Genomic DNA, 24367 nt, shown 5'->3' on the forward strand with positions numbered 1-24367 from the left:
GAGTGCAATTAATTATTTTCACACCTGTTGTTATTGTAATTTGACATGTATCTGTTTCTATTATTGCTGTGCCTCTCTCCCCCTCTCTCCCCCGCTCCTCCCCTCTCTCTGTCTCTTTCCTTTTTGCCATGATTGTATTTCATTTGTTATTTACGACATCTATTGCTCGTCTGTCCGTCCTGGAAGAGGGATCCCTCACCATCCTTTTCCTTTTTTTTCCCCCGTTACAGGGTTTCTTTTTCGGGAGTTTTTCCTTGCGTGATGTGAGGGTCTAAGGGCAGAGGGATGTCGTACACTGCAAAGCCCTCTGAGGCAAACCATGTTTTGTGATAATGGGCTCTATAAATAAAATTGACTCGACTTGAAAAAAACAAAACACTGCAGAACTGAACACACCTTTAGCTGTTTGTTTGAGAGGAACAAACTCCCAATATTACATTTATCTCTGAGTCGATGAGTTTGTAAGCTCTTGTAAAAAGAATTACTTCAATGCTGGAAGATGGTCTTTTTGTAAAACTGGGCCGTCTCTGCAGTAAAAAGACAAATATATTTTTGAAAATGGTGCTAAATGACCAGAGAAAAATAGCTGTTGGATTCGCTTTTGCTCAAGAGGTAGAAAACCTACAAGTACCAGAATGCACTGCATGGCACCAGACCAATAAACCCTCCCACTGGCTGGTAATGGGTGATGAAATGCAAGCTTGTGCGTTTTTGTTGTTTGTTGTTTTTGGTCATTTTGGCCTTTTGGCCCGAGCTTGTCCATTTTTAAAGCGTAGGAAAAAATATGGCAGCAGTCTGGTAACAATCTTGAATTAGAGTTAAACAGTAAGTTAAAATGTGTTACTAAAAACATTTTAGGTGAGAAATAAGCAACACAGCAATAAAAAAAAGGTTAATATTTTGATCAGCGCTGCCTAGTTTTACTGTTTTATAGAGTTTGGTCTGAGTTAGAGAGAGATCTCTCTTGATCCACTTTTTTTTAATATACTGTATTTTTTCCCATACCATTTTCATACAGCTTTTCAGTTTGCTATACATTACAAAGACATTTTTCAATCAAAATCAAAATACATATTAAAAGAAACAATACATCTGCTATAAAAAACGAAAATGAGAGAAAGAAAAAACAAAATTAAGAGAAAATTGAAATGTAGACAATTTCATAGAAGTAATGACTACTGGATTCAAGTTGTTCATACACTGTACACATTTTTATACATTAAATTAATCCACTTCTGTTCCTGTCGCCTTGTAGTTACGTCATTGATTTTTCGCAGATTTTTTTTTAGTTAGAGGACAGAACAGCCTCCGTAAAATGTCAACTACTGTTTCAATGAATGCTATAGACTGCTTTATGTGATAGACTATAGATAATAAAGAGACTGTACATATTATTCTCGAACTCAGGAAGGTGTGTTTAATGTCATAACTGACATAAAGGCTGTTTTGTAGAAAAATATATGTAATGTTTTGGTGCTTGTATCAGAGTTTGGGTTATAAAAGATCCATGCTGTTCACCAGTTTAGCTGACTGTGTGTGTTTGTGTGTGTGTTTTTGTAGCTGCTGAAGGCCAGGTGCTGACATCAGCTCATCTGATCTACATGGGCAGTCAGATCGCAGAGGGCATGGCCTACCTGGAGGACAGAAACATCGTCCACAGAGACCTGGCTGCCAGAAACATCCTGGTGGGAGAAGATCTGGTCTGCAAGGTGGCCGACTTCGGACTGGCTCGGATCATTAAGGTAAGCAGGTTGTTTGTGTCTGAAAGAAAACATGTAAACACAGCATCAAAGAAGGGGGTTATTTTTATTGTCTCATTAGTCAAAACCCACTTTCTTATTTTAGATAACCCTAATTCTTGATCTGTGCTCTTTTTAAATATGTATAGCGCGCTTTGTTGTTTCTTTGTAAACTCATGAAATGTTAAACACCATCCTTCTTCCATCTGTGCCGTGAAACGGAGCAGCACTCAAATCTGCATATTTTATTTTGTGTGTAGTAATAACTCGTGCAGTAGCCAGAAGAAAATGTTGGCATGTTTATGAAAATCATAAATATGTTACATTTGCATGTTTCCTACATATCATAACGTTTATAAAGTGACGTAGTCTATGAGCTGACTTTGTCGTCAGGAGGAGGGAATGGTGAATCCGTGTATCATTCATTCATTAAAATAAAAAAATTATATAAAAACATGACTTAGTTTTTCAATATTTGTTTCCAAAACCAAACAGTTAATGACTTATTTTGCCAATGTCTTGTTGGAAGTAGATAACAGGGTGGTCCGATTTTTCCCTTTTTTATATTTGAGCACAAATTTGGAAAAATGGTAATTATCTTCTTTTTTTTTCATTTTGGTTTTGGAAACAAATATTAAAAAAACAAGTCTTTTTTTTGTTTTTATTTTGAAAAACGAATGTTTCAAAAAATTACGGTGGATGGCGTGACACCAAGGCGAGATGGCTGACAAGCTGCAGACCACTAGTCAAGATCTACCAATCAGTTATCAGCTGCTTTTTTAACCACCAAACGTGGGCATTATTAGCACTGTCACTGTTTGTGGTGCCACGAAAAGTGTTTTTTCTGAGACTTTCCTGCATTCCCTGCTTCTATAGTGCCATGAAAAGCTGGCATTTTGAACCAAAACATGATATTTTCCCAACTATAACCAAGAGGTTTTTTTCTGCCACAACCACAAATTAACTACAGTGTAAAACCAAACAAAAGTTTCAACAAATCTGCGACATAATAACCAACATTTTCCCATAAAGAGCGTCTAAATGTGGTAATATCAGTTAAGAAAGAGACAGCTTAAAGGTTCTGTGTGTAATACCTAAACATTAGCACGTAACTTGAGAGACAACAATATTTACCGTAAATAAATCTGATTGTGCATGAAGACTGTGTCTGCTGGTCTGTGCTGCATTTTAAACCTTCTACACAAATCTCATACTTGAAAAGCAGAAACAAGGTTTTGCAAGAATTAAACTGATTTAATTTAGTTTTCTTCTTCAGACTTTTCAACCTTAATGGTCCTGTCAACATGTTTCTTTAACTTCTTTTTTGGGGGAAAATATAGTAATTTTCTGTCACCTGCACGATGTAACAGCACATTTAGCTTCTCATGGAAATGTCTGAGCGGGTAAAGATTATAATGTGCTAAAAAGGGAGGTATAGACAGGTAGATAGGGTAGCGTCGCGGACATTGATAGTGTTTTCCACCTGTCTGTCTCGGGTTTGAGTCCCCGTCCGGACCATATTTGTCTCTCTAGCTTTTAACTTCCATTAAACACTCATTAAACTTTAACTTCAGCTGCACTGACACGTTTTTAATTTCCACGCAAAGAGATGCTTATTTTTTACAAAACAATTGGACACTTTGACTTAAAAGTTAGCAGTGGAAATGAATAATTAATGAAATATAGGCTACTATGAAGACTAATTACTAACACAAAGGTAAGGAGTATTTAGCAGATGCTTTTATCCAAAACGCCACACATTAGCCATTTCTAATCATATGAAATGTAATAATAACCTCCCAGTATATATATTTGATATTCACTGAAGGTCTCAGAGTAACATGATCAGGAGCACAGGTGGTTTTGTGGGCAGGAGTGCTGAGTTTTAACAGTTTGGCCCTAAATCTCCCTCAGTGGTCACATTACCTTTAACTTTACACTGAAAATGATCACAGCAGGCCTACTTTAATGAATTATAGAGTGGAAGTCTATTTTAATGCAGGCTAATGAAAATAAAGAGGTCAAGATTGATTTTTTAAGTTTTGTATTTGGGAATGATTCTAAAAAGCATATGTACAGAGTAATGATAGTAGCCAGTAAAAAGCAATAACAAAAAAGTGGTTATGTCAAAGACCACCTGGGTTAACAGACTGGTACAACGTGATGCACAACATATTTGTCATGGAAAAATTAACATTTACTTTGAGACTCAAAAGTGATGGATTTGAGTTTATCAATTCACATAGATCAGATTAAGGTAATGAGCCGAAACTGTATTGTAACCCCCCTGGTTCTCTGCTACACACAAATATCACTTTTATGTTTGTTATATGTCTGTTTTTGTTTTGTTTTTTGTTTTCTGTTACTTAAAAAAAAAGTATATTGTTAAATGCTATACACAATTTAATCTCTGACTTGAATTAAAAATAGATAAATAAAGAGGCCAAGAAGACCATGGAACAATTATAAAACATATTTATTTTTATTATTTCATTATTTTCACTTAAAACAGTAATTGAACATGGGAGCTGCTGGTCTGCTGCTGCATGGATCAGTTAGTTGGTTTGTAACTTTGCTGAAGCTGAACTAACCCTTGGAAACCCCATAATCAAAAACTAAAAAAACAAAGCTTTCTTAACAAATTCAACATGATACAGGGGTGAGTACAAATAGCGATCTGTATTCGTCAAGAAAAAACACGGTCCATTGTGGGCTTCATGGTAAATGTTGTCTTAACCCTTTGAAACCTGAGCAAAGTGGTTTTATTCCTTTCAAAAAGGGGGAAGGCAACAAGCAGCAACAAGACATGAACCAAAACAAGCAAAAAAAAATGTTAAAAAAAGAAATTTGCCTGAAAATAGGCATAAAAGGAGTAAAAAAAAAAAAAGAAAAGAAAAATAAACAAGAAAATGACCTAGAAAGGTGCTGAAAATAAAATTATATATGCATTTTTTTCTTTTGTATAATTTAAATATAAAATCATTGCAATTATAAATAGTTTTCTTCACATTTTTCCCCATTTTTTGGATTATTTTCTATTAATCCTCCCCTCTTTTTCAAAACTAATTTTTAGGTAAAATTTCTGATAATTTGTGGAAAATTTCTTGCCAAGTTGGTCATTGCCTCCCCCCCTCTGTTTTCAAATTAAATCAAACCAGTTTCCATAGATTTCAAGGGTCAAATAGCTTGTGAAGAGCACCTGAACGCAACACGAGAAAAGTGATTTGGATCCAGGTTTCAAAGGGTTAAATTTGAGGAAAACAAAAGGCTGCGCAGTGCACTGTTAATGTAAAAATGTATCCTGTTAACCCTTTACCATCACTTTTCTCTACAGGACAGTGTGTACACAGCCAGTCGAAACACAAAGATCCCGGTCAGGTGGACGGCTCCTGAAGCAGCAATTTACCAGAAGTTTTCCGTAAAATCCGACGTCTGGTCTTTCGGGGTCCTGCTCTATGAGATGATGTCACGCGGCAAGATGCCTTATGAAGGTACAATGTTGACTTCTTTTTATTTTTTTACTGCATAAACTACTGAGCTTTCCAGCAGATTCATTACAGTGTTGACCTGTTTATTAATCAGTGGGAAAGTATTGGAAGTATGCACAACTCTGAGTTACACAATGGACTAACTGTATGAGTGTAAATATGGAGCTACTGGGTGTGCAGATGATTCATGTGTGGTTACACCCTCCTCGGTTTCTCGTGCATTTTGAAAGGAAAAATATTGCAGTGTTATTCTGTTAGTCAGCACAGTGGAGTAATGTCACCGGAGAATGCAGTTTTATTTACTTTATTTGTAATAATCCACAAAAACTAGTCTTATGAAAGCTGTTGTTTAGCTTTTTTTGCTTGCTGTCAACGTATCCCATGAAAATGAAATAAGAAAGAATGTGCCACAGGCAAGCTGGAGCTAATTTGGACAATTTGGAAAGTATCGAGAGAAAGAATAACACAATACTGTTTGTTTTTGGGGGTTTTTTAAACTGTAAAAATGGGTCACAGATATGTAATTAACTGTGGATTAATCCACTGCCAAAACAGTCCGCAACAAAGCACTATTTACTCCTGTTTCTTTGATTAAAAACCACACTGCTCAACTGTTTTTAGGAAATTATTTCAACCTTTTAACCCTTTAATGTCGTCACTATTAACCATGGATTTTTTTTTTTTTTTTTTTGCTTTTTAAAATTTCCTTTGGTCAATAATTTCAAAACAATGCTGTGTGATTTTTTTGTAAGATACCTCATACTTTTTTTTTGAGTTAATATTCAAGAGTCGTGTTGACTTTACCTTTTAAAGTTGAGCTGTTGCAGCAGTTCCTGGTGTTGTCATAGTTGTGGTTGTTGGCTTTCTGCACGGTGGAATACCCCTGCCTGCAAAACAAAACGTTTGGAAATTAGTGAACTCCAACTTTCATGTTTTTCCCTTTTAGGAAAAAGCAACAAAGAAGTGTTGGATCTGCTGTCATCGGGGTTTCGGCTGCCCTGTCCAACACGCTGCCCTCAGAATATTTACCGCATCATGATGGACTGCTGGGCCGCCGAGCCCTTTAAGAGACCCTCCTTCCACGCCCTGCACAGCCAGCTGGATACGATATATGCCAGGATATATTTCAAGACTATAGAAGTATAAACATGCATGGTGAAAGTATCTGCAACTGCAAGCAGGACGGACTGCAAATATGAAGAAAAGGGGGAATGAGAAACAGCGAAGAATATTCTCCTTCCTCATGCACAAACAGGGTAAAAGTACTTTAAAAACACCACGGTTTGGAAGGACGGAGGGAGAAGAGCATTAAAGCGGACAAACAGGAGTAAAATGTTCAAGATGCTCGCCAAATCAAAGAACAATACTTAATTTCTGAGGCTAAAACAAAGCAAGAAAGACTAAAAGTAGCCTGAGAAAGGTGTGTAAATACACTCCTACTTAAAAAACTGAACACTAAACCCCTGGGCACATTCACAACTGTTTTTAATTTTATACCCTTTTGTGTTTTATAAATAATATTTTATTACGTCTGTATGTGCCATGTCTGTGTATGCACACTTGCAGATGTTGTGAAATCACAGGTCAGGGCTCAACCTGTCTTCTGACTGTAAAGCCAGTGCTTCAATCTAAGTTATGTGCAATAATTCAGAGCTTGCTGGGTTTTTAGCCACGCTAAGGGGTCCCCGTGCCGGATGACAGACCAGCACTTCAATCTATTGTGAAATATGGACAAAGTTTCATGTTTTTCCCTTTTAGGAAAAAGCAACATGACACATTGCCATGATACTTGGTAACAGAACATCACTTTACACAAAGGATGAACCAAACAACTTTAATAAACTGATGATTTTTAATCTGGTGCCACCATTCAAGTCAAAATCCCCTCATCCATCACTTCTGAGGTATAATCTCTTATTCAAGATCAAATTTATTTTTTTTAAGATAAAAGGGTAGGATAGAATAAAAGTATCTTAATAACATTACAGTGACCAATAACTCTTTTGGTGCACATATGGCATGCAAGGAGTATCATAAACTTTTAAAAATCCAAACTTATGCTTTTAGTTCAACATTTGGGATGTATGTTTCTTTGATCAGCGTTTTTTTTTTAGAGAAATCTGTAATGAAAACCCGTTTTGAGTTGTCCTAAAATGGCCATTTCTTCAAGGATAACCCATTTGATATATGTGACAAAATGTCTTTTCCTGTGGGACAAACAAAACATTTTATACCCCATCATCCATGAGGATCAAAGTCAAACTTTCCTCTGAATTTTTCAGCCATTCTTTGTTTTTTTCTGGCCTCGTGGGGCCTCTAGCGTGGCTACACATTGTTAGTTTTGTTATTAACCACAAGCATAAAGTATTTCATTCAGCCTTCCTTCTGTTGCAGGAATTTGAGAAGGTTTTGAGAAAATGTTACACATGTAAGTTTCTCTAGAATAGTGTGGGAATTGTTTTTATCCTTTGATACATATTTGGGGGTTGACCCAGCGCTTGAAAAGCCAGCGGGCCAAAGAGCCATGTGTACAGGCTTTAAGTTATTAAACCTCTTTCAGAGGCCCGCTGTAATGGCCAGCTACAACTAGAGTGCCTATGTTTACACCACAGACTACACTTCAAACTGTAAAGAGCTACAAAGATGAAGAACCTAAAGCAAAAAGACCTGCACAGTGAATCAGCCATGTCCAGAAGGCTCTTTCGGGGAGGGGCGGTTTGTGGGATTTCTGCACCACAAAATTGTACAACAATGTTGCAATGCAATGCAATTTGAGAACAATGCAACTTTTGTCTTTTATGCATGATGATAAACGGCAGACGGAGCCAAGTTCAGGAAACTCTAGCCATAATCACCAAATCACAAGATTGAGTTGTATGTTTGAGGCTGCGTGCCATCAGGTACCAAACACCAGTAGTGCACAGAATAAAAAATATTTTAAGTATTGTTTTGAAATGTGTCTGTGTGCATTTTGTCATTACATCTGTCTTTGTCATGTCCAGAGATATTCCAGGAAGAAGTACAAATGAAGAACAAATGAAAAGAATTTGGGATGAAATAGATTTGTTACCCCACCGATATATCAGTCAGATGATATTGGCCCATCACAAATATATCGGTATTTGGCTTGTATGTTGTCCGATTTGCACCATATGCAAAGTTTATTTTTAAGAGAACATAAGGCAGAAGAAGATGAATTTAGCATGATCAAAGTTCAAACAAAGTTTTCAGTTTCAGTGCACTGATTTCTTTGTTGACAGTAAAATTGACGGAAAGGCCGACTCGCTCTCCAGTGGTAAGTTCAGCGGCACTGGGAACGCAGCCATTTAGCGGGTTTACTCGTGTTTAAAAAACCTGCTCATCTAATAAAGCTGCTGATAAATGTTGGGTAAAATGAGCATTCCTGTCCCTGTGTGTGTGACAGGGGCAGCAGCAGGACTACAAACACTGAAATGCCATTCATCCTCTGCAAAAAACAAAAAAGCATATCCAAATGCCTAAAATGAAAACTGAATATCTACCCAATTAGCAAATACTTGAATAACTCAGTATTTGAGTCCAGCACTGTAATTTTGTAGGGTTGACTAGTGGTGCTATACAATATTTACATAATGAGATTTTTTATTTAAAAAACTCGTCAGTGATAAGGACATACTGATTCAGTGGGTTAAGGCAAATATAGCAGATGGAAAAGCCTTTACAACCAGGAAAAGACACTTACAATATTACAATAACAAAAATCTAAGACAAAACCTCGTCTCATACCACGATATTGATATAATATCAATATGCTGCCCAGGCCTATAATGCATCATATATTAGGCATGCTTTGTATTTCAAGAATGTCTTCTTGGTTGTTAGTTACACCCAGGTTTCATGCTGTCACTCAGCCAAGCGAGACAAATTAAAAGAGTCAGGTGTTTACCTAAGCCGCTTCAGATACTGCGCGAATTTACGTTGAATTCAGATCAGTATTATACAACAAGTGACTCATAAAAGTTTAAGTTTGTAAAAACAAATAACGGGGTGTGATATCACCCAAATGCAGCACAACAGAGCGGGTGAGCAGTTGTAAGCAGTTGACCTTTATTAATCTTTCGGCAGGTTTAATGGAGCACAGGCGAGTACAGTCAGGCTGCAGGTGAGCAGAGTTCATAGAAGGACTGGGGTCAGCTCACATTCACAGGTGGTAGTTCAGAGTTCGAGTGGGGACATGGTGAATGTGGAGCGGACTGGCAGGTGAATGTATCAGGTAAGTTACAGAAACACCTACAGCTGGGATCTTTTTGGAAAAGCGGGGACTCCGTAGAGGGACAGGCAGGGCTCGTGGTCGAGGAGGAGGCAGCGTTAGCGTCATGCAGGAAGCAGAGCAGACGAATCCAGTAGGAGCAGGAAGCAGGATCAACTAGGGCAGGCAGGGAAAGCCATATTTATATTTATATATATTTAAATACATATTTAAAATTATGTTACAGAATTAGTATACATTTTAAGCATTTTTTTAAACTATTTTGTCAGGTAATTTTTTGTGCTCTTTACTAATTTCTTTCTATTTTGGGGAGTCATTTTTCTTTCGTTGGTAACTGCCTTCTTCCCATGCCTTTTAGAGACGCCAATCTGCTCAAGTTTCAAAGGGTTAATAACACAGAAACAAAGCGTTATGAGTACAAAGTGCAAAATTTGCCCCAGAATAACTAAACTGAAGTACTATAACAAATTGCTGTAAAAATACCGCAAAATTCTTACAGTAACATACATTTTTTGGGGGGGAAAATGCTGTAAAAACATTGTATGTAATATTTTTTGTCATTGTAAATCTCGCAATCTACTGTATAATTCTGTAATTTTATGGGGAAAGTTGTTTTTGTGAAATTGCTGTAAAAATACTGCCAAATTCTGACAGTCATGTACAGCTTTTCCAATAAATAAAAAAAATCACCATAAATCTTGGTGCTTTTTGGAGCTTCTACACCAACTTCTACACCATAAACCCGTAGACTGTCAGTAGTTAACTGTAATTGTTTAACTAAACAGGTTATCCATCTATCCATCAGTTACTGTGAGATTTATGACGCGTGTCTGATCATAGGCGGGGTTCCCGCGCGCTTCATTACTGCCTGGCATAAGGAAGTTGTCAGGTCTTTCAGTCACACTCTCAACAACAGTTTCTCTGTAAAGGCATTCCGAGGATTCCTCGCGCTTCACCCTCTCTACCTGTCCGACAGGTGTAGCCGGCTGTCGGCTGACGCGCTCCGAGGCTGTGGAGGGGACGGCGGCTCTAACAGGGGGGCAAATCAATGGTCATCTATGGGTGAGTGTCTGCGCAGAGCTTGCCCATGTCTGGACTCACTATGGGACAGGATTTTCACCAACAAGAAGCCTCCTCCTGGAGCAGGAGCAGGAGCAGGAGGAGGAGGTGTTGATAGTGGAGGAGGAAGGGAAAAAAGCAGCAGTGACGGCGGCGATGAGGAGAGATCACCGACTCCGGTAACTCCGGAGAGGGTGCCGGAGAGCGGCTCCATCTACACGGCGCTGTGGCCGTTTGACGCGCGGCACGCGGACGAGCTGTCCTTCCAGGAGGGAGACCTGTTCAGCGTGATCAGCCGCACCGGGGACTGGTGGACCGCGCGCAGGATCGACAAGAACGGGCGCGTGCTGGACACCGGGATCGTGCCCAAAAACTACCTGGACCGGGCCGAGTCCCTACAAATGCAACCGTGAGTGGTGTTTTCAGAAACCGTAACTGTTAAACCCTTCAGGGGCAGAAGGCAATAAGCAACAGAAGAAGAAATGAATAAAACATTAGCAAGAAATTAGTATTAAAAAAAAAAAAAAAAAAGTACACAAAAAATTACCTGGAAATTCTTTTTTTTTTTAAAGAAAAAATGCTTAAAATGAAAACATTTCTGTCACATGATTTTAACTTTTTAACCCTTTGAAACTTGAGCAAGCGTGATTTCTTTAAAAAAAAAAAAAACATGGGAAGAAGGCAGAAGAAATGACCAAATGCTTAGTTTAAATTAGTAAAAAGTAAATTAGAAATTAGTTTTAAAGAAAGAAAATAAATAATAAAAAAAGTGCTTCAAATTAGAAAAATTCTGTAAGATGATTTTAACTCTTTAACACTTTGAAAACTTAAACAAATTGGCTTGATTTCTTTAAAAAAACACGGAAAGAAAGCAATAAGCAATGAAAGAAGAAATCACCTTAAAATTGGCAAGAAATTAGTAAAAACTAAGTTAATAAAAATAACTGGGAAATTAATTAAAAAATACAATAAAAGAAGGAAATGCAAGGAAATTACCTAAAAGTGCTTAAAATGAGAAAAAAAATCTGTAATGTGATTTGAAATGTCTAATAATGATGATTATATAGTTTTTCCTGTATTTTTTCTTTTTCCCTGGACATTTTTCCCTTTTTAAAATAATTTTATAAACCTACTATTTTTTTGCAGTTTGTGGAACATTTTTTACCAAGTTGCTTTCCCCCCATGTTTTTGTAAGATATTACATCAGGTTTAAAGTTTGAAATATGTGTGAAAGGTGTCCGAAAGCAGCAAAAGATAAGTGATGTCGCTCCAGGTTTCAAAGGGTTAACTGTCAGTGTAAACATAGCCTATTTCTCTTGGTTACTTTGAACCATAACTTAAAAACATTTCTGATTCAGTAGACCTAACCCCGTCCCTCCTTTTACACATTTGACCTGAATTTTGTCTCCTACAAAAAGCACAGTTTCCAGGTGGGCGCCTGAAACATGTTTCATGAGGTCAGCGTGACCTTGACCTTTGACCTTCAACTCCCAGATGATAATCAGTTCTTTCTCGAGTCCAAGTGGACGTTTTTGCAAAGTTGAGGAAACTCCCTTGAGGCCATCTTTAGCTTTTGCTTTCACAAAAATGAGATGGATGCAAGGCCAGCGTGACCTTGACCTTTGACCAACAAATTCTAATCAGCTTATACATAAATCTGCTCAAAAGTTTGTGCCAAATGTAAAAATTTAGCAAATTTAGCGAAAATGTATTTGGCTGTTATTTATTCAACAATAAGAGACCTCATACATTAAAAAAGCTCGGAAACTAATATGTCAGCCATTACTCACCCTCACAAATTTGATATTTTCCTGTTGTGTTTTTGGAGCTTTGGATTAAAAGCACAGACCTCTCCATAACCCTCCACCTTCTGTTGCCACATACTAATTCCCCTTTTTCTGTAATGACACAGGAACGTTCATGCAGCCGTAACTTTACATTATGAAAAGCACCAAGTTGTCTTGATCTGCATCACATGCATCCCCCTCAACCCTTTTGTTGTAAGCAACAGTGAGAAATGTCAACAACACCTTTCTTAATGTCAGTCTCATGTGTTTGTGTCTTCGCGGTGATGCAAACTGTGACGCGAGCGCTCTGACAGTCGGCCTCACCACTTCTTGTTTTGTCTCTCTCTCTCTGTTTATTGCTTCAACAGAATGGGAAGTGTGTAATGTGAGGTTATTTCTGCATGTCAACAGCTGCTGGAAGGATGAAATTAATTACAGAGCTGCTGATTCTGAATACTTATATCATTATTTTATTACAATATATTTTAAATATTATATGACCTATTCATGTTGTTTAATTTCCACTTTGGAGCACTTAAGCCAAATTGACACATTACCAAATTAACAGTTTGCTCAAGTAATAATCTGTATGGTTGCTGATTATACTTATTTTCTTAAAATTTGGTACTAATGTTCACTTGGATTCAAGGATGAACTGATAAGATTTCAGTGGTCAAAGGTCAAGGTTAATGTGAACTCACAAAACATGTTTTAACTCAAAGAATTAAACACAAATGTCTCATAGGAAAAAATAATGAAGTTCTGACATTTTAAATCCAACAGGTCAAAGGTCAACTTCACTGCGACATCATAATGTCATAATCTTTGCAGAAACATCTATATTTGAGGTGTAGTCATTCTCTATGCTGCTAACAAACCACAGTCTACCGCCCGGGGATCAATAAAGTATTTCTGATTCTGATTGACAAGATCACAAAATAAACTGCCAGATTATCACAAAGTTAATTTTCAAACTATATAATTAAGCATTTGCATAATATCTCAGAGTTTAAGTTTGAAACCGTGCGACCATTTCCTAATATCTACTTTCATTAATTGCTTTCTGTCTTGATCCAGGTGGTTTTTTGGGACAATGAACCGCTTTGAGGCCCAAAGCCACCTGCTGGGACCAGGAAATGACAACGGAGCTTTTCTCATCCGACACAGCGAGAAAGACAGCGTCGGATACGTTCTTTCAGGTGAGACGAGACAGAGAGGGGTCACTGAAGAAGCCCAAAAACAAAATGAGAGGCGTGTGGTGTTAGTGGGTTAAAAGAGAGTGAGGAAGGAGGGAGTTTCACTTCAGGTCAAAAAATAGTGTAAGGGGGTGAGAAGAAACGCGTAAATCATAAGAACAGTCAGCCTTCAGGTGTAACAGTGCAAAAACAAATCTCAAACAGACATAAAAGTTTATATTTAATATGCCCTTTTAACCCTTTGAAACCTGAGCAAATTGGCTTAAGTCCCAAAAACCTGGGAAGTGGATGACCCCAAAACAACAAGACATTGGTAAAAAAAAAAAAAAATGTATAAGAAAACTATCTGAAAATAAGCACAAAAAGGAAAATAAAAAAATTACAAAAGAAAAAAACTGCCAATATTCTTTGAATTGTATTTACTGTAATTGGTTGGGGTTGTTGTCTCTTGTTTAATTCTATTTTAAATTTTAAAATTTAGTTCAGCATCATCGTTTGGCTCCAGCACAGACATGTCAGTCCCCCAGATTTGATGTATATCGTGATATATATCAATATCACCTGATTTGACAAAAAATTATCACGAAGACTTTTTTCCATATGACCCCGCCATATTCGACATATAAAAAAATTTAAAAATTGTCCTCCTTTCCTTCTCAGTGCCGTCTGTGTTTTACAGTCACAAGGCATTTAACTGATGTCCTTTCAAAGAGCAACAGCACGAGCGTAACCACAGAAATGTCACTATTTATGTTTTCCATTATTTCATGCTGCGTATAATCCGCACCTTTCAACATAACCTACGACGTGGCTTTCAAAGGGACGATTGCCAAACCTGCAATAAATAACATCTAGATTTTAATAAACCAAAATAAACCTTTTAACTCTTTAAAATCTGGGCAAATTGGCTGGCATTCTTTCAAAAACATGGGAAGAAATCAGTGAGCAACTGAAGAAGAAATTACTCAGAAATTAGTAAAAAGTACAAGAAAATTACTTGAAAATTCGTTAAATATAACAAAACAAAATAAAATAAAACAAATGAAATGAAATAAAATAAAGACAGCAAACAAACAAACAAGGCAATAAAGACTTGTGAAAATTGCTCTAAACTATATCATAATTCTGTAACATTATTTTAAATATGTTATTATGATAATTATAAATATATTTTTTCCCTAAATTTTTCCTTTTTTTCTCTAGACATTTTCCATAGCTTTTTAAAAATAATTTTCAAAATCTTCTAATTTCTTGCCAAGTTGCTTAATGTCTTTTTTGAAAGAAATCGCACTGTTTCGCTCAGCGTTCAAAGGCTTCGAATACTTCTGAGAGGCGTCTGAACGCAGCACAAGAAAAGTGAGGTTCATCTAGGCTTCAGCGGTTAAGACAAACATTTGTAAAAAAGAAAAAAAAAAGACAAATATAAGAGGAATTTAAATGTAGCTGTATTACAAAAATGTTTTTGAAACTAACGATCTGGGGTTTTTTTAGCAGCTTAAATAACACTTTGGAAACAAATATTAACAGAAGTCAAATGTATAAAAACGCAACTGAGAGCAGGATCTTTGACCCCCTTTTTTAACTACTTCTGCATGTGTCTGACTTTGTGCGTGCATCTCTTTGCAGTGAGGTCAGGAAGTCGAGTGAAGCATTTCAAGGTCCATCAAGCAGATGAGAGCGAGTTTCACGTGGAGCACAACCACCACTTCACCTCTCTGATCGACCTGGTGGAGCACTACTGCACCAACAGCCTGAGCAACACCGGCAAACTGGGAACCGCCTGCAAGAGGGTAGGAGAGCCTCTGCCCGCTGCGTGACTGTGTTTTTGCTGGTTTGTTCCTCAAATTTCTAGTTAAGTGAAAACAAGAAGTGTGAACAAAGAATTTACTCAGATGCCGTTTTTGCCAGTGTTGTGCATTACTGTGCTTCCCTTTGTTTGTTGCAAAATTCACCAAAGCAAATCATGCGGCAAAGATGCAGATGCTGTCAGGGAGCAAATGGATCAAAACTGCAGTGACTGAAAGAAAAATTCAACATTAAGTTCCAGACGACAGTAAAAACATCTACACCAGCTTTTAGCAGTGGTGGAAAAAGATCTTTTACTGGTATAAAAGTAGCAATGCCACAGTATTTTACTCAAGTAGAAGTACAAAAGGCATCAAAATATACTTCAATTATGACCCTACATTATACATTATTTCTATCTGAAATGTAGCGGATTGGAAGTACAAAGTTCAAAGTTTAAAAAAAAAACATATATATATATATATACATATTCAAGTACAGCACAAGTAGGATAGTAAGGAAGGAAGTCCATGCACTCCAATAATGTGAAAAAAAATGATGAGGAATTGCATTAAAAAGCTTTTATTATAGTTTCTTAATCAACTGATTTGGCCACTATAAATCCATCCATCCACCCATATATATAGTGTGTGTGCACTTTTTATGGATGTCCGAAATTATATTTGTGTCAGTTTCTAACCTACACGTGTGTGTCTGTGTTTCCTCCATCAGAAAAAGCCCAGCACCCAAGATTTGAATCACTTTACGGTGGACGAGTGGGAGCTCCCGAAAGAGGAGTTCACTCTGGAGGAGGAGCTGCTGGGCAGCGGCTACTTCGCAGACGTCTACCGCGGACGCTGGAAAAACCACATTAACGTCGCCATCAAGATCATCAAGAGTGGTAATTTATCATCTCTGATGATATAAAGCTGATTTAAAGTGGGAACAGTTTTTGTTTTGCTGAGGATGTTATCTTGGCTTCTGGGACATTTTAATGGGTAAATGTCTTAATTTTGATATCTATAGATTTATAGATGAATCAGTGATGGAAATAATTACCGGCTGCAGGCCTGATTACAAGCTTCTAATGTTACGACGTTTTGCATGAGGCATCTGCGTTGTCTGCAACTTGTTCGACCACATTTAAGTTAAACTGGATGAGACACAGAAAAAGAATGCAGACAGTCTTTCTATCCATCCGTCATGTTGATCCCTATTGATACACGTCTTCACTGTCAAACATAATTGGCAGTGTTGCTATTTGTAGAATTGCAGTGACACAGGTGTATTGTTCATTAACCCTTAGGGCCCACCAAAATATTACACACACTCGCATCGCTCTCCACGCAAAATGCGCTTTTCAAAATCAGGCTTTAAAAAATATTATACATGAATATTATTTTCGACTGTCATTGAGTTAATCTTTTTAACCAACATCATTCCTAATCATAAATATCAAATTTTTATTTATTTTAAGAATTTGCAAAAAAAATTTTTTAAAAAAAAACAGGGAATGCTTATCTCAATTATGTTTTTAAAATTGTGTTATGGAAAAAAAGAGAAAAAAATCAAATTTTTTAGCACTTTGGTTTTTTTGTTTGTTTTACTTATCATTTTTCTTTTATTTTCAAGTTATTTTTTATGTAACTTTTTACTAATTTCTTGATACTTTTGGGCGATTTCTTGTGAAGTTGCTCTTCACCCGTCTACAGGCCAATTTTCTCAGGAATCAAAGGGTTAAATATTCACAACAAGTTGTTTTAATCCACAAAAACTGAGTTAATTGTGTGTAACAAAAACCTGTAGAAAGCACAATGAGTAATCAGTTGAGAAATTTAAGACGCATGAAGCAACGCCAGTAAAAACAAAAATTTCATGTTGCTCGTTTATCTGATTAACCCCCTGATGACTCACTGTGCAGGAACAACTACAAACACTTTCGAAAGAGAAATGACTGGTTTGTGCATCGACTCATTTCTGGCATCACCGTTCAAGGCACTCCGAAATAATAAAACACAGGAGTTAAAGAAATCAGTTTCCTTGTATTAGTGTAAAACCTGGGTCTTCAACAGGCGTCCTGAGTGTAACTGATGATTGTTTTTTGGGTTGTTGTTTTTGTCTCAGATACAGATAAACAGAAAAACCGCCCTGTTCACAAGTGTTCAGTTCAGTTCAGTTATTTACACATTAGAACGGTTATTTTTTGTGTTTCCATTATAAAAGGTTGCTGATGGTTACAAGATACCCATCCCTGTTTTTGGTAGATTAATTTAGATTAGATTAACTTTATTGTTCAGACAACAAAAAACAACAGATATAAAAAAACAGAAAAACGGATAAAAAACACAAGCCTAGAAAACACTAAGGGGCTAAAACCTAAAAATAAATAAAAATCAGAGGGCAGAGGGTCAATAATAGAAAAACTCAACAATAAAAAAGACTCCTGTGCGAATTATCGGCACTGATCCGGGAGCCAGGCATGAAATTAGCACCAGCCGCAGGCCAAACGCTGTTAGAAAATGTTGCGCCAAAATTGCTCCCATAAAAAAAATGTTCTCATGAGTCGTCTCAGTTCGACCCTCGTAATGTCCTCCAGATTGCCGCACACCTTTTGTCCTCTGGGGTCATTAAACTGTGATTTAAAGCATATTGTATCAATTGTCAATCAATTCTGTGTTACACCTTCAGTCTTACTTCAGTCCAGCTCAGTACCACACGTTTTTACCTTTGTTTTGGAATTTAGGGCCAATAGACCTGGTTTACATAAGTATAAAAAACATAAAAAACATATTTTGATGGCAAAGGATTTCATTTGGGGTCAGATTGACCCCAAGGACAACACGAGGGTCAAACAGTGTGATCATCCACATTTTGGCTGCTCACATTATTTATATTATGATCACAATATTTTCCCTCTTGTGCATGAAGGCTGGTTAATACTTAGTGCGAGTATCCACATAGTACAAGATAAAGAATATCTGTTCAGCTCTGGACCACAAACCGCAGTGAACTCACAAGCAGCATGCAAAGATGTTTCCCACTTTGCAAAATACACTGTGTAATCACGACAGCGAGCATGATTAAACCAAAAACATAAATACTAAAACCGCCAATGTTAAAATATTGCGCTATCTAAAGATTTCTGATCTAAAATCCTCTAAAATGAGGTGACAACTTCTGTTTACCAAACACAGAAAGTCCCATCTTTGCTGCCAGTACGTCGTATTTGTTAAATGATCAAGATTTCACTTTGGTTTCCTTCTGTTTGTTTCTTCCTCTTTTATCTCTGTTCCTCTTTTTCATCTCTCGGTTTTTATCTCTTCCTCTCCAGACTCGGAGTTGAACCACCGTGAATTTCAGCGGGAAGTTCAGATCCTAAAGAGTCTCCGCCATCGTCACCTCATCTCTCTGTTTGCCGTCTGCACGGCGTCGGCGCCGTATTACATCATCACCGAGCTGATGGAGAAAGGCAGCCTGCTCAGCTTCCTCAGAGGTGAACCTCAGTTATTCTTCCATTTTATGTCAGAACCAGAGTTTAATGGCCCAAGGTTAACCCTTTAAAACCTGAGCAAATAGATGTTTTTCTTCTTTTTTCTAAACATGGGGAGAAGGCAACAAGCAACTTAACAAACATCGACAAAAATTTGTAGATTTGTTTAAAAAAAAAAAAAAAAAAAAAAAGGAAATTTGCAAAAAAATAAGTTAAAAGACCACAAATACAATCTGCCTCATTGAGAACAAACAGGTTCAAAAGGTCATTTATTAATGTTTTTTTGGTCTTAGTTGTTGTATTTGTTTGTTTTTTGTTTGATGTCTGTTGTCTATCAGAGCAGCTTCTTTCCTCAGGCTGTGAGACTCCTCTGATTTAGGATCACCTTAAATTTCATTTCTTTTTAAACCATGTTAAGAAAAATAACAATAAAGTTACTTTGTACCTATTTATTACTGCTGGCTGCGAATCAATTTGCTCCACGGGGGATAATAAAGATTAAAGATAATAAAGAAAGATAGTAAATAAGAAGAATAAAGAATAACACACACAAAATAAAAAAATAATAAAAAAAGAAAAGAAATTAAACAAAACAAAACAAAAACTGAAAGGACCTACAAAAGATAAAAGTAAGTTAAAAAAAAGTATTTATATAAGATATTTTACTATATTATATTTTTCTGTAAAAACAATTAAAATATAAAAATATTATAACTATGAATAGATTTTTTTTGTTTTTTTGGGATATATTTTTTAAAATCCTTCCCTTCTTTTTTTAAAGTAATTTTTTTTGATTAATTTTCGGGTCAACTTTATCTGATTTCTTTCAATGTGTGGGACATTTCTCGCCCAGTCGGTCACTGCCTCTTTTCCCCAAAGTTTAGAGAAAAATCAAACCAATTTGTTACGGTTTCAAAGGGTCACATGGCCTGTGAAGTGTGTCTGAACGCTGCACAAGAAAACTGATATCGATCCAGGATTTTAAGAGTTACAGTTATTGGTTACTGGCCGGCGGTGTTTTGATCAGTCTGTCAGTTTATTGTAGGTTTTTATTGTTTTTTCTGTCATTATTTTTCGTGTTTCAGGTCCAGAGGGACAGCATCAAGACGTTGCGTCACTCATTGACATGGGGGCCCAGGTGGCTGATGGGATGTCCTATCTGGAGGAGAAGAACAGCATCCACAGAGATCTGGCGGCTCGAAACGTCCTGGTGGGCGAGGACTACATCTGCAAAGTGGCTGACTTTGGACTGGCCAGAGTGATCAAGGTAAGGGAGGGGGGCGGAGACATGATTTGTCCTCTACGATGTCAAATCAGCCTTTTTAAGACAAAGATTTGTCCTCCAGGAGCCGTTCTACATCACAGAGGATAAAAAGATTCCCTACAAGTGGAGCGCTCCCGAGGCCATCAGCCACGGGAAGTTCTCCAACAAGTCGGACGTCTGGTCTTTTGGTGTCTTGCTCTACGAGATCATCACATACGGAGGCGTTCCTTATCCAGGTCGGTGGAATCACGGGATTTTCAGTGTTTGACGTTCAAAAGAAGGTCTTTTACAGCACTTTTAATTAATGTTTAATGTTGTTTATGAAATGAAATATCAAGTAAAAGTCGGGAAGTTGATCGCCTGAGAGTTGCTCTTCTTCTCCGGACTTTAAATGACGCTGAAAGAAAAACTATTTTTCTTTTTCAAGTGAGATTTTTGAATGGAAATTCAAAAAGATAAATTCAGAGTAAGACATGCACATCCTGTAGTGGGTGCTGGACCCAAAATGAACAAAATGTGAAGAGATGGAGATCCGCACACCAGGAAGCTCCCATTAAAGGGTTTTATTCTGCAAACAAAAGTGACGTTTCGAGCCAAAACACATCAATAATCACATGACTGAAAAACAGCTGAGGCCATTTAACCTCGAGTAAGTAAATATACAAAACATCAAAGTGAAAATACACAATAACATATGGTGTATAAAAAAGGCAGTATGTGTGTAGATAAATATCAGTGTGCCTAAACATCAGGACATAGTTACAATATAACTACTGAATCTTCAGGTAAATTGTTGTATATATATTGTTGCATGTATTGTGTGTATGTGCACACTGCTCTTTATCTACACACACACACACGTGTTGTACATATTATACGTCTTATACTTTTGAACGGCACAAAAGTGACAACACGCCGTATCCTAATTCAACCGTGGAAAAAGAGTGTTACCGCTCAGCTGAGTTGCCCAGTTACGTTAAACAGAAGTTGATACCATTTTTTAGCTCAACATAAATATTTATCTTCATTGAAAAGAATTCGTTTTAAATTACTAATGGATACCTGAATATAGCTTGAAAAACTGTGATCATTTTAAAACCAAAGCCCTGATGACGTTAGAAAAACAGCATAATCTCTGTCACACTGAAAGGCCTGAACTGATGGAGACTGTGATCTTAAAGGGTTAATCCCGCAGCCATGAAGACTTTTGCTCATTTCGAGGTCCAGAGTGTTTGAATATGAATTACAGAATGTGTGTTTGCACAAGAAGATGAAAAAAAGAAACACTTCACTGTAAAGTTACACCATTTGGGCAGACGGATTTTGGGAACTGAGAGTAAGCAACTGTGCTTCGTGAATGTATTTATACTCGGTGTGGTATACCTTTGTGGTGTAGCAGAAAGGCGTGGAGTTACTGTGTGAAAAAAAAGAATTTAACCCTTTGAAACCTGAGCAAATCGATTTGACTTCTTTCGAAATCATGGGGAGAGGGCAATGAGCAACTTACCAAAACATAGCCCAAAAATTACCAGTACATTAGTAAAAAAATACACGAAAATTACCTTAAAAAAAGTTTTTACAAAAGTTTTAAAAAAGTCCTGCAAAAGTACAAAAGTACTCAAAAATGATAATTTTTAAGTACTTTTTAAACATTTCATAATCACATATTTCACATTATGTTGCAGAATTATCTTTTTTTCTTCTTTCAGGTCTTATTTGGGTTTGTTTTTTTTTAAATGTAAAATTATTGTAACTATAAATTCCTAATTAATTTTCTAATCTCTGAAACCTAATTTTCTAACTCCTCTACCTTTTTTCATTTTCATGTCACCTTTTCCTAATTTCTTGAACTTCCTGGCAGAGTTGGTCCTTTCCATTTTCCCAATATTTTTTTCAAAGAAATCAAATCAATTTGCTCAAGTTTCAAAAAAAGTGTCTGAACGCAGCAGAAGAAAACTGACGTTGATCCACATTTAAAGGGTTAACGTCGTTTTAAAGCGTGTTCTTTATCCGGCGTCAAACACAAGAGTTTGTTTGTGAAAGCAGATCAATTTTCCAAGTCAGAATCACAGTTATATATAGAAAGCCGACATATCTCTACAAATATTTTAGTGGAAAAAAGTTGAGCCCGTCTTCATTTCTGCTCTCCCTCAGCTTTTAGCACCCAGGAGGTGTACCAGCAGGTGATCAAAGGCTACAGGATGCCGGCGCCGTCCAAATGTCCCGACTTCCTCTACAGAACCATGCTGAAATGTTGGAGCTTGGAGCCCGAAGACCGGCCCGACTTTAAGTCCCTCAGGGTCAAACTGGACAGCGGCTCGTACGAGTGGGACACCGATGACGGTGGCGTGACGTCGGGGTTGTGATCGTTTTTACGGAGGACTCTTTTTTTTGTAAAAAAACAAAAAAAAAACAAAAAACAAAACTGATTTTACCGACTTTGTGCGTACACAAAGACTTTGATTGTGTGTTTGCAGTCTGCAAACCTGCGAAGCTTAATGTATTTAATTCAGTCCACTAAGGCTGCAACTATCACCTGTTTTCATTATTGATTACTATGATGATTTTTTTTTCAAAGCTGAAACCATTTGAAAAATGAATTGACAGCAATATCTATAATTGATTGGCCAGCTGGTTCCAGCTTGTACAATATGAGAATTTGAAGGTTTAATTAGTTTTCTATGATAATAAACTGAAACATCTTTTGTCTATATTCTTTCGGTCTATTGGTAAAAGAAAAAAAGAAATTAAGATATTTAATTTGAGCTGTAATAAGTTGTGGCAAACAAAAGACAAAACAATTAATGAAATGTACAGAATGTAATTTCTGTCACTACGGATCTCTCAATTAAAACAATAACAAAAGACGGACTATGAGGACGCCGTTATTACAGCAACAGCTATTCTATAATAACGACCACCACTGCCGCTGAAAATGTCAGCTGTGACTTAATTAGAAAAAATGTTCATAGATAAAAGTTTTATTTATGTTATGTTAGTCATGTTCAGTTAACAATAATAGTAATAACAGATTTTATTTATAATGCACTTTACATTTGAAACAAATCTCAAAGTGCTACAAGATAAAAGCATTAAAACAACCAAAATAAAAGCATATTTAAAAATCATAAATAAGAGCATGAAAGCAAGTGGAGCAAACAGCGAGAAGTCACTTAAAAGTCAAATGTTCTGCTAAAAAGAATTTTTTTTAGTCCTTTTTTAAAAACTTTTAAAATACCCGATCCGCCAGAAAACTTATCATAAGTATAATAATAATATAATATAGAAGCGAGAAGTTTCTGCTCTTTTTGACTGTGGAAAAGGAGGAGAAACTGGAGGAGCGAACACCAAACACAACTTATTTTTATGATAAATCTTAATTTTTGAAATGGTTCGATTCTCATTTCCACTCCTACGACTACAATAATACAGCAAACCAACAGACGCTGGTAGTGAGCTCAACATTATCCAAAATGTGAAGTTTGCACATAGATGCCATTTATCTTTATTGATTGTATTGATGCCGAATTGAATACAGTCATCATGTTGTGCCTTTGATCTTGTGTTTCTAGAGTTATGTGTTTTTGCAGACACATAAGAAATTGTTAAAATGTTATATTTCCTAAAGGGAGTTAGGCATAATATTTTCCACCGTGTGCAGGATGGTAAATAATCCCAAAAGGAATCTAGTTGTAGTCTTGAACATAGAGATCCTGCAACATCCTCAGTCGTTTTAAAATCTTTCAGTGTGCGGCTAAAAACTCACATTGTCTTGGATGTGAGAGGGTGTCAGAGTTCAGTCTTTATTTTGGATTTCCAGTCTTTAAAAAGTCTTGCAGTGCATTACTTTGTAATCCGCAATATTAACGTTTGTCCAGCAGGTGGCAGCATTTTCACAATAACTGAGGATCCTCCTTTCTTTTTTAATTTATGTTCCTTAATTGCACAAATTATCACCAATCCGTTGCTTTCCTACAGCTCATAACCCTGAAGTATTTCATCAGTTTCTCTCATATCTAGTCTGATCTTCTCTTAAACTGCTGTTATCTGGAAATGCTCCATTAACCAGAAAAACTGATGAGTCACCACATGAATCATCTGCTGATGTTTCTCAGGTACTTTTTGCATCAGTGCTCACCAATGTGAAATTAACACGATTAGTTGTTCTTCAAAAAAACGTGATAGTTTTCTTTGTTTTATAGGATTGTTTTATAGAATAGAATCGTAAACCTATCCAGTTTAGAAGTAGGTTTAAAAAACGTTTTGTAACATAGATGTTTTTCCTGTTTTCTTTATCTGTAAATCATCTG

At 36.7% G+C, this 24367-nt stretch overlaps 2 protein-coding genes across 2 annotated transcripts in view; both read left to right on the top strand.

Moving 5' to 3' along the window:
- The window catches only part of srms (src-related kinase lacking C-terminal regulatory tyrosine and N-terminal myristylation sites), a 50613-nt gene extending 42431 nt beyond the window's left edge, over positions 1-8182 (top strand). The window contains 3 exon segments of the mRNA XM_042491013.1: positions 1561-1742; positions 5074-5230; positions 6174-8182. Of these exon segments, the coding sequence (XP_042346947.1) occupies positions 1561-1742; positions 5074-5230; positions 6174-6373 (539 nt within the window). The 3' untranslated portion in view covers positions 6374-8182.
- A 2191-nt stretch (positions 8183-10373) lies between these two features.
- ptk6b (PTK6 protein tyrosine kinase 6b) lies at positions 10374-22768 on the top strand. Its single transcript, XM_042491012.1, has 8 exons — positions 10374-10944; positions 13400-13521; positions 15145-15308; positions 16036-16204; positions 18635-18796; positions 19879-20060; positions 20140-20293; positions 22212-22768. Exons 1-8 carry the CDS (start codon positions 10535-10537, stop codon positions 22421-22423), a joined length of 1575 nt encoding a protein of 524 aa, XP_042346946.1. The 5' UTR covers positions 10374-10534; the 3' UTR covers positions 22424-22768.
- Positions 22769-24367: the final 1599 nt, after the last annotated feature.

Source organism: Plectropomus leopardus, chromosome 8, assembly GCF_008729295.1.
Source record: "Plectropomus leopardus isolate mb chromosome 8, YSFRI_Pleo_2.0, whole genome shotgun sequence".
NCBI classification, from domain to species: domain Eukaryota; kingdom Metazoa; phylum Chordata; class Actinopteri; order Perciformes; family Serranidae; genus Plectropomus; species Plectropomus leopardus.

Coding starts and splice junctions, on each gene's coding strand:
- ptk6b (XM_042491012.1), top strand. CDS start 10,535: ATGGGTGAGTGTCTGCGCAGAGCTTGCCCATGTCTGGACTCACTATGG. Junction 15,309..16,035: donor TGGGAACCGCCTGCAAGAGG/GTAGGAGAGCCT, acceptor TTCCTCCATCAG/AAAAAGCCCAGCACCCAAGA. Junction 18,797..19,878: donor CCTGCTCAGCTTCCTCAGAG/GTGAACCTCAGT, acceptor TTCGTGTTTCAG/GTCCAGAGGGACAGCATCAA.